The 15,000-nt window shown below is 44.2% G+C and overlaps 1 protein-coding gene across 2 annotated transcripts in view; it reads right to left on the bottom strand.

Moving 5' to 3' along the window:
* Positions 1 to 15,000, bottom strand: part of mtcl2 (microtubule crosslinking factor 2) — a 110,596-nt gene that overhangs the window by 22,812 nt on the left and 72,784 nt on the right. For both annotated transcript variants that reach the window (XM_080445648.1, XM_080445649.1), the window contains exons 6-15: positions 14,489 to 14,659; positions 13,838 to 13,991; positions 13,058 to 13,637; positions 12,544 to 12,847; positions 11,207 to 11,476; positions 6,694 to 6,834; positions 2,255 to 2,374; positions 1,720 to 1,950; positions 1,017 to 1,133; positions 579 to 746 (exon numbers count right to left, since the gene is read on the bottom strand). In XM_080445648.1, coding sequence (XP_080301774.1) covers positions 579 to 746; positions 1,017 to 1,133; positions 1,720 to 1,950; positions 2,255 to 2,374; positions 6,694 to 6,834; positions 11,207 to 11,476; positions 12,544 to 12,847; positions 13,058 to 13,637; positions 13,838 to 13,991; positions 14,489 to 14,659 — 2,256 coding nt within the window. The remainder of the gene's footprint in view (positions 1 to 578; positions 747 to 1,016; positions 1,134 to 1,719; positions 1,951 to 2,254; positions 2,375 to 6,693; positions 6,835 to 11,206; positions 11,477 to 12,543; positions 12,848 to 13,057; positions 13,638 to 13,837; positions 13,992 to 14,488; positions 14,660 to 15,000) is intronic.

The following is a 15,000-nucleotide window of genomic DNA, read 5'->3' as shown; positions in this document are numbered from 1 at the left end:
TTGCTGTGCTCTCATTTCCCATTGGTGGGGAAGTGAACTGCCAAGCCAATCTGAAGACAAATGATCTCAGACCAGGAAGAGAGAGCCTAATCTTTCTGATCATGACCATGATTCATGAGGCATTTGTGTGCGTGCACCGTGGCGCTCGCGTCTCCTCCAGCCCCTTACTATCCCTCTCTCTGTCTCTCTGTCTCTCTCAGTAAGTAAATTGTAGCATATGTCATTTAATTCTCCATTTGTCAACAGTGAAAATAATCTTGCTGCTGTCATACAGATTTTAGTTTATATCAAGAGTGAAGTGTTCTGTCCTCCATTTAAATGATGAACACTATTGTAAAATTATTGATAATGCAAACATTAAAAGAGATTTGTGGGACATTTTAAAGGTGAAAGGGTAAATCTTTGTTGATAAAAATTAAAAGACTAAATACAGATTTACCAACTTGAGTGTTTCATAACCCAGGCATACCACTACCAATCATTCTTCCATCCATCTGCCGTCGGTCCGTCCATCCACCCATCCATCCATCCATCCATCCATCCATCCATCCATCCATCCATCCATCCATCCATCCTACCTGTGTGATGATGTTCTTGAGTTCGGTTCTCTCCATTTCCCATGATGCTTTGGCCTTGGCAAACTGCTGGGTGAGTTCCTGAGAGCCCTGTCTCTCCTGACGTAGCTCCCCACTCAGCTCCAGTAGCGCCACCCTCAGGTCAGCCAGGGTACTGCTCATCGCACTGGACTATAGTGGAAGGTAGCAGGGAGCATGTTAATGCATGTGTATGTGTGTGTGTGTGTGTGTGTGTGTGTGTGTGTGTGTGTGTGTGTGTGTGTGTGTGTGTGTGTTTGTGCACTTTGTCCTTTTGACATGGAGTGGGTTCCTGATTGGAGCTTGAAAATGTTTGCTGCCGCATGTCGTTGTATAAGTTTGTCAGTGTGTGTGTGTGTGTGTGTGTGTGTGTGTGTGTGTTTTCTGCTATGCTTGCATACACTGGTGCAAGTGTTTATTTACCTTGATAGTTGGGCTGAGTGGCTGCTCCTCTGCAGCGGCCATCTTGTCTGTCTGGTGGGCGGGGCTTGTCAGATTCTCCTCCTCCAATAGCAGGTAGAGGTCTTTCAGGCTATTCACCTAATGGACCAATCACAGAGCACCATGACCTATCAGTCTCTCCCTCAATCCCTGTTCATTCATTCATTCATTCATTCACTACTTCTTTCATTCATTCATTCATTAACCCATTAAGACCGGGAAAGTATCTGTGTCATTTTTAGATTTCTTTGGCTATTCAAAAATAGCAGATCTACAAGCTCATAGCGCGGCTATGAGCTTGTAGATCTGCTATTTTTTAAAGATTTTTTAACTCAAATCTTTGCTTCTGAGGGGTCCCTGGAACAACATATTTTGAGATGGGGGTCCGCGGCCAAACACCGTACATATAATTGTGGGGGTCCTTGACATGAAAAGGTTTGAGCACCACTGATTATAGCAACATATGTGTTTTCAAAAAACTGTTAGGATTTAGAAGACATTTGTAGATTAGCTAATAATAGTTTACTTTTATTAACTCGCGATTGGACAGGGTGTTTTTAGACTCTGGTGTGAGGCATGCAGTGCAAGCATAGTCAAAAAGGGGCTGAATGAGGGCTCCTGAAAGAGTCCTGAGAGCAATTTTGTTGACAAAAGAGGATATTCTGCCTAAAGATTCTTCCCTTACCTCCAGTACATCCTTCCCAGCTGTGTCCATCTTCCTTCCCAGCCTCCACTGTTTGAGGAAGCAGCGCAGCTTGAGGCTGAGCAGCAGCAGAGTCTGTTTGAGGTGTTGAGACTCCTGGGTCAACAGACTCCTCTCCTGGCTCCAGAACCTGTGCTGCAGGCGGGCCTGGAGGTCCAGGCTCTGGAGCTGGAAGTCCCGACGGAGCAAGGACTTCTGGTGCTCCTCCTGGAGCTACAGATGCACACACGTTTTGAACAAAATACTTAAATACATATGCAGCCCAGGTTATAATTATACGGTCAGCTAGCAATACACATTACATAATACTAATGTTTTTTTTTGTCAGGGATATAATTTAGTTAAGGATATTATTTATTTTGTGAATGAAATGTTATTTTCCTACGGAGTGATTTCCGGGTTAATTCATTCGTTCTTCAGTGATGTTCAGTGTTTGCTGATGAAGGCAGACCACATGCATTTTTGTGTTTTGTGCGATAACATGCAATGTGTATGTGCAGTAAACGTGTAAACCCACCTGTGTTAGTTTAAGGGAGTGTTCTCTGTGAGTCTGTCTCTCCTTCTCTAACTCCTCCTGGACGCTGCGGGTCACCTCCTCTGCTTGTGACAGCAGGAGGTGCAGTCTGGACTCCATAGCCTGGAGGAGGAGAGACAGCGAGGAGAAGACGACAGGAGAGCAGAGGAGACAGGTAGAGAGGGAAGCAGTGAAGGGATGGAAAGGAAGTAGAGAAAGAAGACGGGAAACAGAGGGACGGAATAAGGAAAAGAGGGGGATGACAGGAGGACGAAAGAGGGATTGATGACAGGGAAAAGTGGCAGAGATAGATTGAATGGAGTGGAAAATGGATGGGTGGGGCAGAGGGACGGAGGGAGGTAAGGAGAGGCAGAACAGCGTGAAACAGAGCAGGAGAGAGCGGGAACGAAAGAGGAGAGAGAGAACGAGTTAACACCCTTCAGATCAGAGCTGTGGCATGCTACATCTCTGTCTCTCTCACACACACACACACACACACACACACACACACACACACACACACACACACACACACACACACACACACACACACACACACACACACACACACACACACACACACACACACACACACACACACACACACACACACACACGTACGCACACACACACACACACAGTCCAAAATACACACACACACGTAGTCCAAAACACACACGCACATACATGCACACGCAGACATGCCTGCGCTCACACCTCATCTCATTTCAGGCACGCCTCATTTAGTTGCTGAGTGAGTTAGAAGCATCGATCCAACACTATACCTCTAATGTTCCCTGTCACTGCAAGTCTACAGGCCTCAGATCAGACCTCCATCAATACAACACACCCACACACACACACACACACACACACACACACACACACACACACTGCTACTAAAACCTGATTTATACTTGGTTGCGCATTGAAAATAGAAGATCTACATATAGGAGATCTACTGGTTTTCTATTCTGCCAGATGATTATAACATTTAGCTATTGTACCAGGACTAAGCACTGTAACAGCTAGGAAAACAGCAGTAGTCTGGGTTCCCCAAGAGCAACATCAGTGGGCAACAGTCCCCAGTGGACAATAATATACTGTTATATCCTCTATATTTGAAAGATAACATGTCAAGAAACAGGCCATAAACAAACGCAGCATCAACAGAAACTGCAGAGTAAAGTTGGATAGTAGTTGACCACGTATGCCTGTTTGTTTTCTCCAGTGAATCTCTTACTTAAACCAATATTGTTCTTGTACTTTTGTACGTATAGACAAAGTTTTTTAAGATCGCTATTTCCATTTTCAAAGGAGACATCGCCTCACTAGTCAACATGTTCACAAGCATGTCAATATGCACCCAGATTCTTCCTTTATAGTGCAGCTTTGTTACTGTACACTACATTGTGATTTGTGGGGCTTCATACATACATTGTACATATAGTAGTTTACTATTATTAGCTAACGATTGGACAGGGTGTTATTAGACTCTGGTGTGAGGCATGCAGTGCAAGCATGGGCATAATGATGATTTCCAGAGGCACAGTGGTGAGTTTTGCCTCGCCTCCCTGCGTCTGGTGTTTCGGTGACTCGCTCTGCAGATTTGTGAGGAGAAGCGCAGCAGGGTATACATCATTTTCAAATGAGCAAAGCACTGCAATTTTTGTGCAAAGTTGTTAGTGGGTTGAAATGTAGGCTTATTGTGTAATTGTTGTGCAACTCAAATGCCTTAAAGTAATACTAGGTAACTTTTTCAACAAAACTGAAGTTAAATTGTATATCTTTTGTGAGTGGCAAATGTTTCACAACACCCACTCCATGAATTTCACCCCCGAAAGCCTTTTCTATTATAATTTATTTTGAAAAGGTGGCTCGGTGAGCCTTTCCCGCGAAAATGACGTCATCCGGCCGGTTTCCTGTTTGGCCAGGAACTACCGCGCTAATAACAAAAAGGAATCTCACGCTGTTTTTAAGAGATTGTAGGACTTGAAGATCGAAAAACAACAGAAAAAGAAAACACAGCTCACGGTAACTAAAGCTCCACTGGCTAAGAGAAACGATCCACAGATAGTATAAAACAATTAAAAGAACGCTTTTTGAAACGCTTCCGTCTTCCGGTGAAAACAAATGGAATTCTGGGTAACGCAGGAATAAACGAACGGCCTGCAGTGACGGTAATGACCAGCAGAGGCTGCTAAAAATCGTTATTTGTGGACCTGCATTGTATTACTTTAAGGATGGACATGGACAAAAAAGGACAAATGGACAAAAAATCTCTGCCTGACAGCCTATGGCTGAGCAACACCTTATAAAGGTATAAGCTCAGGGTTAGAGTTTGGAGTGTTGAAGTAAAACTAATTAAATAAAAGCAGTCATGGACGATGAAGAAAATGTAACTTGTGTTTGTAAATAGAAGCACCACCATGTTACATTCTAACCAATGACTACTTCACGTTGAACATGTACTTCAGAAAATAGGTAGGCGATCCACATCCACACAAATCCACATACCGTAGTCACAGTCACACGCCCAACGAAAGTAAATACTGTAACACCGATTCACTGGCTGTGCTTCACGCTGGTGCACCTATTTCCCCAAAATAGGGCCCTATCCCTATGTCTTGTTTGTCAAAATAAAATGTCAGTGCAGCTGTACCGTTTGGATAAAAAGGTACCGCCCTGCCAGCATGAGATACCTTTTTTGGACAGCATCCTATAAACTCGCTATTCTAAGGCCCATTCTGTTCTGTAGTGATGCCAATATGTCTGCTCCTGCATGCTCAGATAGTTCACACTGGTGTATTTTGCTGAGCAGCATGCTCTTTTACTTTTACATACACTAATTTAGGTAACACTTTAGAATAACTATCCGTTATAACTAGTTAATAGATCATTCACCAACTGTTTAAGTTTGTGAATAGCAACCCCCGTAGCAACCCCCTGATGTCAAACCTATACTAATGTTTACAAATAGACTCACTGTCAATCGCTTTTTATCTAAACCCATGTCTTCCCTTAACTGTGATGTTTAAGCCTGCCAGTCAGGGAACATCCCCACTCAGTTTTAACATGAAGCTACAGATGCATGCTGGGTAATTTACAGAGGGAATTTTTTTTTGTAGTGAGTGATAGAATTCATTTTACAGAGCTCTGAACGACCAACACAGTGGAGCATGAAGCTATTTCTCTGCACCTCCCTTTTTCTTCCTCTACACCCCTGTCTCTCTGTCCCCCCCATCACACTCTTTTTCTTCATCTTATCAACCCTCTTCTTCCCTCTCAGATCTTACTATCTTTCCATTTCTCTCCATTTGGTTTCTGCAGGAGGCGTCAGTGAAAGAGCTCTATTTCAGCTCAGCCCTTTTCTGTATTTCCATGCATACTGTTTATCTCCATCCTATATAGTCCACAGAAACAGCTTTCACAGCAACACACAGTCATACAGAAAATGCACTTACACAGGCCAGGGAATACATTTATGAAACTGTCATGTATGTCAATTCAGTCAACATGGATGACTGCCTGGCTTGGAGTCACACACACACACACACACACACACACACACACACACACACACACACACACACACACACACACACACACACACACACACACACACACACACACACACACACACACACACACACACACACACACACACACACACATGCATGCATACATCCATACGCACGTGACACACAGACAGACACACACACACACACACACACACACACACACACATACAGTACACAGCCAATGTTGCCATGGGAACAGAACCAAGAAAAAGGTCAGACAGACAATGGCCCTCTCTTCCTGTTTGTCCCCAGCTGATGTTGATGTCATTGTGTTTGTGTGTTTAGAGTGGGGTGTTGCTACAGTAACACATCAACCACTCTGGGCTGAGTGTCAGTGTTATTCATGAACGCACTAAAACGTGTTCATTGGAAGCGCTCATATGTTCGTGAACGGTGTACTGAACATATCCGTTTGCCAATAATGAACATATTATGCAACCGTCGTTAACTCCTGTGGGAGTTAACAAGTTGTGCATGTGTGTGTGTGTGTGTGTGTGTGTTTGTGCCTATTCTCTCATGTGTGTTTTCCATAACAAACCGACTCCAAGCAGGAATATCCTCCACACTGGGTGAATATTAGCACAGCTGACATAGTTGACAGTTTTATAAATTCATTCCCGTCTATCCATGGATTTCTATATGCTGCACCTGACTGTGAAATGTAAGCAGTTTTTCTGCTCTGAAAGATGGAAATAGAGGCATGAAAATGGTGAGAGGAATTGACGGTTTGAGGTGAAATTGGACTGGCCTTATACTGACACTGTCAATGCGTGTGTGTGTGTGTGTGTGTGTGTGTGTGTGTGTGTGTGTGTGCGTGTGCGTGTGCGTGGTGCGTGCACTGTGTATGTTTGTACAACCCACCAGTGCATCGTCTGTCTCTTTCTCTTCGAGTTCATCTTGCAGCATTTCCTGTCCCAGTTCCTTGTTACTGTCTTCTGATTGGCTGATCTCCTCTGCATGACTTTTCCCCTTGCATTCTGATTGGTCCCTAAAGTCAGGTTGCTGCATGCATGCATGGGCAAGTTAATGAAGAAAAGAAAACCAAAAAAGAAACAAAAGAATGAAAGAAGGAGGAGTGGAAGGGGGGGGATTGTGGTACAAAAGAGAGAAAGAGGGAGGGAATGAGGAGTGAGGGAGGAAGGGAAGGAGGGATGGAAAGGAGAGGAGGGGATTGAAAGCAAAACAAAGACAAAGAAACACAACAATAAGAGACCGAAAAAACAATCCAAGATGGCGTCCGCCCGTATCTCACACAGCCATAAAACATAAACAAACAAAAGTCAAACGGAAACGAAAAGAAGAATGGATCTCACAACATGAAGAACAAGATGTAGAGGAAGACGAGCTTGGTCAGGGAGGAGAAAGAGAGAGTGCAGAACAGAAAGAAAAGGAGGATGGACGGAAGGAGCGACGGCTGAGGGGGGGCGGGGGGGGGGTTAGGACGGATGGAGCGAAAGAGGACAGGAGCAGAGGAGGAAAACATGGAGGTTAAGGAGAAGGAGGAAGGAGGGGAATAGTTAGAATTAAAGAGGTATGTTTGGAGTTAGGGAGGGAGATGAGAGAGGAGACGTGTGTGGAGGGGTGGTGCGCAGAGAGGTGGAGGTGGAGAGCGGAAACCAACGGTTATGGTGCCCATGCCGTGAGAGGGAGAAGGAGAGGGAGGAGCGAGGGATGGAAAAGGGAAGAGGAAGAGAGGAGGAGAGTGGAAGGGAGGTTGGGACTCAGATTTGGCCTCTAATGGAGCTGAAGTCTTATGACTGACTTATGCCTAACTTATAGTCCATTGTACGGCCGTGTCACATGCCGGAAATAGCCGCGAATGCGACGTGTTGTGAGCTTGTAGATCGGCTATTTTCCGCGAGCGACACCGTCGTATGACGAAGTCCTGCCCTTAATGGCTGTCGTAGCTTTATCTCTGCAGCACACCACTCAGATAAATAGATAACATTTATTATAGAAACTGAATTGACAATTAAACAACTAAAGATTGCACAACAGCTAAATTTGACATGACACATTCAACTTGGCAACACAAATGACGTCTCCCTATTTGAGAGCAAATTTACTTTACTTTATTTGTTTGAAAAAGTAATTTTCTAAAATAACCAATTTTACAGTATACATTCCAATAAGTTATGAATTACGTAGACATCTATGAAGGACAACATGGGTGTGGGAATGGAGGCCTATCGTGGAATGTTGGGAGAGTGGTTACCATAGCGGTTACAAAGGACGTGTCAACAGAAGGAAAGACTGTGGTGTTATCACCTCTCCATGCCTGATCAGTACCTGCCCTTTTAAAGTGGGAACGTTGGAACTAGCTGCTTTTATTGTATTGTTATTAGGGCTGCAACTATTGATTATTATCTTAGCGATTATTTGTGTTCTATATATACATACAGTATATATATATATATATATATATATATATATATATATATATATATACAGTATATACAGTAAATATATCCTATATTGAAATTGGCTTAAGGACCAGCCAGTTGGCTGGCGGACTACGGCCACATCACTCTGACTCCAATCTGGGAACCCATCGCCAAATGAAAAGGAAAAACAGCACCCTCTGCTGTTTTTGACTATCTCACTTGGCTCTGGGAGGAAGTCGACGTAGCACACGTGCGCAAGGAAACCGGGGTTTTGGTCTGCCTTCAGCCTTTCACTTCCGGTGGTGCGACTATGTTTTCATTCGGAACTACACGGAACACCACTTCTCCCAGAGAACATGGATCGTTTTGGTTATGAGCCCACTTGTTTCTATGATGAAAGAGCAAGTTAAAATGTGAATATTTTTCCGTGGTTTTGTCTGCTCCGAGGACGCTATTGTTAAATGAGTTTTGGTTTGTTTCTAGTGGGGAAGGATCGGCGGACACGTAAATCCCGCCCACTACATTTGATTGGGTAAAGCGCGGCCTGCTTCCTGATCTGAAGGCACGCCCACTTGTAGGCCAGTGCGTACGCGATATGACGAACCCCCCCGACAGATTCAAACGCAGAGCAGAATCTGTTCTTGAGAGATTACTCTGACTCAGACATAACCATAAACAAACCCATATATAGGCATATATGGAGATCCGGTTGTCCAGACTGAGCCACAGACCCGTCCGCTATGGACATGTATGGTCATGTGCATAATCTGCATATATGGGGCCGACTGACTTCAAACTCGGCTCACGCGTTTGTCCAGAACCGCTGATAAGTCCATATATGGTCATATATGGATATTCATACATAATCTACATATATCCATGTATGGGCACATACTAATGACATCAGGGATCTCCATATATGGGCATAAAAGGGACACAGGTAAAAAGACAGATACAAAGATCTCCATATATGGGCACAAAAGGGACACAGCCAGACGGGTACAACGGGTACTCTGACTAAGCCCCAGACACTATGACTCAGACACAACGTTGTGAGCTTGTAGTTAGGCAATTTTCCTTTTTGAGCGGTGTAGCCGCTCCTATAAGTGGGTTTGGGACCCATCCGTGGCGAAAGTTTTTCTTTCCGTCGCGAAAATGTGTCTTTCGCTGTACTGTGATTGGCTGATTGGCTGTGACGTACTGTGATTGGCTAGCGAGACGCATGATGAAATTAATAACTCATAAATAGCACCACTCACTTGGAAAAAAATACTTTTTTAAAAGTGAGCTTCCATCACTGTGATGACCACTGTTGTTTTTGAGCACCGAGTGGTGCAAATATACAAGTGTCATAGCAAAGGGTCTGAATACATCTTTGCAGGACGTGCTGTGATTGGCTAGCGAGACACATGATGACATTAACTTAAAACTTCGCTCATAAATAGCACCGCTCACTTCACACTGGGTGTGATTTTTTATTATATAATTATTTTTGTTAACGTTTCGGCTATAATGACATGCCCAAAATAGGGGTTGATTACTAATCGATTATATTCATTAAGTTATCAAATATCAATATATATGTTTTAATAATTGCTTAAACCATTAGTTGGATTAAATATGGCACCCCTAGTTGTGACGACTTTTCAATCTCTCCTTCTGTTGTCAGTCCTCCAACATGGCTGCATGTTTATCTCCAAACATTCCTCACCAGACCACTATGGTTGATGGGCTAATCACAAACATGTGTTTGTAAACCTACTGTATGCTGTATGCATCATAAAGTTTAAGCACATGTAAGCTTTACTTCACCATCCAAATATTGAAGGACATAAGTTATGATGATGCTCCATGAACTCTTAATGAACTATGTCATGCAACAGAGAGGCTCCATTTGAGGCCTGTGGTGCTACATCATCTACATAATAGGTTAAGATGCATTATAGTGTGCATGCAGAGGGTGAAGGTAGCAGTCTGTGAATGGATTTACACGGATTACCAGCTCAAATCTGATAGAGAGTTCACCTATGAAATCACAACCCATTACCCAATAACCCATAAGTAGGTTTTGATGTACAGTATGTTGCTAGCACTAGCGGAGCCAATGAGGCACTAGCCTCGATCTCCAGGCTTTTATTGCTTAGTTTTGCTAAAAAATAAAAGCCTGGCCCAACTATAGCCTGTACTGGGTATGAGGAAGTGTTTCATTTCCCAACCAACCAGAGTGCAGTGGGCGTCGCTCGTAATGTTGTGTTAACGGGGCGGGGGTTGACGGACAGATCGGTGAACCAATGGGATCAGGCGCCGTCTCTCGCCGGCTCTATACACACGCCCCTTTATACACGAAATCAGGAGGGTTGCAGCAGGCTAATGAGGCACTTACTTAACCACATGAACCCTAGCATCGATGTTGGCAAAGAGATTTGGTGTAGAGGGAAGAGCAGGCCTAGGATAGATTGTTGGGGGACTCTGGTATATAAGTATATACAATTTAAGTGATTTCTTCGGTTCTCACATCATCTCATCTCAATTCATCTAATGCCGTCTCATGGGTTTATTTTCATGAAGTCAGTGCAGATGGAGGGCAGTGCATTTAGGTCAATCATATTTGAGCCTGTGGTGTAAATCCATTCTGCTCTATAAGGAGGAACCATAGCAGTGTATTTGGGGATGGAGCAGGGTACGTTGGTAAGCCAATCCATGGGTTAAATAGAGGATAAACTGAAAATAGAGACGACGGAAACAATAGAAAAACAATCTGCCACAAAAGGTAGAAGATTGACAAAAATATAAAAATACCACATTTCAAAGATGTCAAAAGAAAGGAAATGACATCAAATGAAAGAGAGAAGCAGAGAGAGAGAGAGAGAGAGAGAGAGAGAGAGAGAGAGAGAGAGAGAGAGAGAGAGAGAGAGAGAGAGAGAGAGAGAGAGAGAGAGAGAGAGAGAGAGAGAGAGAGCAGGGAGGTGAAAGCTTGTCTTCTCCTGTACCTTCTCTGCAGCCGTGCCTGTTCTATCTTGGTTATTCAGCACAGGACAAGGGAGGGAGGCAGATGGCATATCCAGACACGAGTCACCAGATTCAGACAGCAGAGGCTGGGGAGAGGCCCCCTCCACTTGGGGATCTCTCCCACCACCAGGGGAGCAGCCCAGGCTTTCTACCCGCTCGACGAAGGTTTGGAGTTGGGTGTGGAGTGCCTGAAGTCTCCCTGTCAGGGCTCCAACCAGAGGTCTGTCTGCCAACTCTGACAGCTCAGAGATCTGTTAAGAGAAGCATAGTTGTGTGCAAACAGAATGTTATGTATTGAAGTGGAACAGCGTCAACAAGCTTTCCAGTCCAAAATGGATGACATGATGCTTTATGGTTCATGGGTGCTCAGGGAGAAAATCATAATTTCTTCATTTCATTCTGAGCCTTTGTAACTATGAGGAAATACATATTTCATGAATGTTGCATTGTATCATTATTTTAAGTAAAATTCTAATAGAATTTAATAGACAGTGTGCAATTTTTTTTACACACGCGACAAACATGGCCAACATAATATCCATCCTCACCACAACAAGCAATAAGAAGATTCATATAGTGTATAAAATGGCACGTGTTGTCACTGACATATGTTTCAGTTTATTTTGTCAGACAACTGCAAGACCATAATAAGTGTAGTATTGCAAAATTTTAACAACCCAGAGGATTTACTGTTACACTTGGCTAGCCAGTTGGCGATTTCATTACCCTCCATCAAATCTCTTTTCATAGTCATGCAGTTGTCTGACAACAGAAACAGGAATACATATCCCTGACAACAGCAGCACAGTGTTATACACTACCGGTACTCTGAATTGACACAATACAGTTAAAATGTGTCAAAATGATAGGATTTACATCCCTAAATTAGATGTAAAGTAACATGTAGGCCTTCATCAGACAATAACTAAAGTGCACAAACTATACCGTATATCTATTGGAGTAATTAGAGGCAGCGGAACCTAATCATAGAGGCTTCCCTCTTGGTTCTAAGCACCCTGGGAAATGGAGTCAAAATATTTTGGTGACAGAGCCAGTCTTTACATCATCTTTACATCCCTAAATACCCATACATCTAAATGAATTGACTTATTGAATACTTTATTAACACGTTTGTTAACAATAGAGGTAGTTAGAAGGATAACACAAAAAGCCCCGGGGGCTTGTTTCCATTATGGTCAATTGTACTCAATTCATCATACAAACAAATAGCTATAAACATACTTAAAAATGTACTTAAAAATACCATAGCAATCAGCTGAAAATTAGCAAATACTAAAAAGATGAGTTACATAGCTACCTGGTTGTGAGGCTGAGGTTTCTCCAGGTCACATGAACCTGCATCCTCGTCGTTGCTGCAGACTTTATGGTAAATGGATGGAGATGAGGTCAGACAATTGGAGTCTGGGGACGTGATGAGTTGTATTGCCGTGGAAACCAGACGAGCCTGGTCCCTCATGGCCAGTAAGGCGTCACGGTCCTTCAGACCCAGGCACACAGGAAGTGACGTCACAGAGTTGTCTCCTTCTTCCTGTTTCCTCTTTTTCTCTCGGATCTCCAGGGAGTCATTCTCGCCTCCTACAGGGCCCTCACGGTGTGGCGGGCTGGGGATAGAAATGATTAATAGATATATTTGAGGGGAAAGAGAGGTTAGGGATGATATGACATGAACTAGAGTGGAATTTGCGACTTCTCGAGTAGGTCTGTGTCTGTGGCCTATAATGGCGTGGGCAAAACGCCATTAAAAAAAATGTAAGGGCAAAATCCTGACTGATGTGACTGGGTGTAGCCAGAAAAGATTAGACCTGTCCTACCTGGTTGGGAGGCACTCGGCCGAGTCTCCCGCCTCAGCATCGGTCTCCAAGGCCAATCGCAGGGCAGGAGCAGAGGATGAGGATGATGAAGGAGTGTGGTAGGAGGCCAGATCACAGCGCTGCAGGTTGGAGAGGAGCACGCGGTTCTCGTACTGAAGCTTCTTCACCTTGCCGCTCAGCTCTCCGATCTGGAGCCTTGCCACTCTAAGCTCCTCCTCCTGGGGCGGAGCCTCCGTGCTGATAAGCACCGCCCCTTCCTGTAGGCTGGCGATGGAATGCACTGGGCTGTCGTTGAGCATTTCATCCGCCAGAGACATCAACGAAAGGTTGTTGGCAGAGGTCAGCGCTGGGGGAGGGAGGTCCGACTTGCAGCGGTTGATCTCGTTCATGAGCAGTTTGTTCTGCTCCTCCATCTCCATCAGAGACCGCCGCAGAAGGTCCGCCTCCTCCTCCACGAACTGCAGGTGTCTCTGGAGCTCCATCACGTTCTCCGATGAAGCCCCACCTCCGAGGACTATGGCCCCGCCCTCTCCTTGGCCAAGCCCTGCCCCATAGCCATCGCAGAGTTCCTGAGGGCCGTCTAGAAATAGAAAAACAAGGTAGGGTCAAGGAAAGTCATCATACTAACAGGAGCAGAAAAACAAGGTTGTTTTTTTCTGTTTTTGATGGAAAATATTGTTACATGATTATATTCAAGGTATATTACAGTTACACTACACTAAACAGTATTTCATGACCTCAAAACAAACAACTCAGATAGTCTGGAAAAAAACAGCGTACCATGAGGTCCCTTCATGTCATCCATCTCTGCTCGGAGCCCCCTGTTCTCCACCTCCAGCTCCACGATGCGTCGACTCAGCAGGTTGGCCTCCTCCTCCACCAGCTTCAGATGGGACCTCACCTCCGCCTCCCGTGTGTGTGGGGAGTCTGCCACCTGGAAGGGGTGGAGGAGACACACACCCACAACCTCATTATCAGCAGCGGCAACAGAACCATGAACCTCGTGGGTATAGATGAGTTCACCGTTTTATCTTCTCATTACATAATAAGTGAATCAATCAATCAGGCAGTGTTTTTCCTCAGATTTGTTTTAATCAATGGTCACTCTACCAATTAGTTCAACCAACTACACAACCGATCAATTGTTCAATCAATAAAACCCCCAACCAATGACACGTCCATCCGACCAATCAATATTGCATCCAACCAGCCATTTAACCGTATATCCAACCATTCATTTATCTGAACATCCAACCATCCATTTATCTGAACATCCAACCATTCATTTTAACTGAACATTCATCCAAACTTTAATTTAACTTAACATCCAACCCTTCACTTAACTTAACATCCATTCAACCATTCATTTAAATGAACATCCAGTCATCCATCCATCCAAACCAGCCAACCAATGGGTGCCCCTCCTCCCACCTCCTCCACGGTGAGCGAAGCGTCCACGTCGCCGTACAGAGACCTGTACTTGGCCAGTTCCTCCTTCATGGCATCGCTGTCCTTCACCAGCTTGGTCAGCTTCTTACACATCAGAGCAGACTCCTCCTTGGCAAAGTACAGCTGACACTTCAGGTCTGAACTGTCCTCCTGCTGAGAGGGAGAAAAGAGAAGAGAACATGAAAGGCATTAGAGAGAGGTAGAGAGAGACACACAGCATAAGAAATGGTGGAGGGAGACAGGGGGGGGGGGGGGGACAGGTTAGCTAAGACAGTGGCAAGCTAGCTTTTTAGCTTGAGATAGCTAAATGTGTTGTGTTTTGTTTTTATCTTTTGAAATAATAAAGAAAAATTTAGGAAACAAAAAAGTGATATTCTACAGTCCAGAAATGGGTCCCGACCCACTATTTGGGAAACACTGAGCTAACAGATGTATCCGCTAACTGGAAGTCACATATATTCACTTAAGGTGTACTCCAAGTAGACAGTGACACA

Source organism: Gymnoscopelus braueri (genome assembly GCF_963280865.1).
Source record: "Gymnoscopelus braueri genome assembly, chromosome: 12".
Lineage (NCBI taxonomy): Eukaryota > Metazoa > Chordata > Actinopteri > Myctophiformes > Myctophidae > Gymnoscopelus > Gymnoscopelus braueri.
This window is presented reverse-complemented; position numbering and strand designations above follow the sequence as displayed.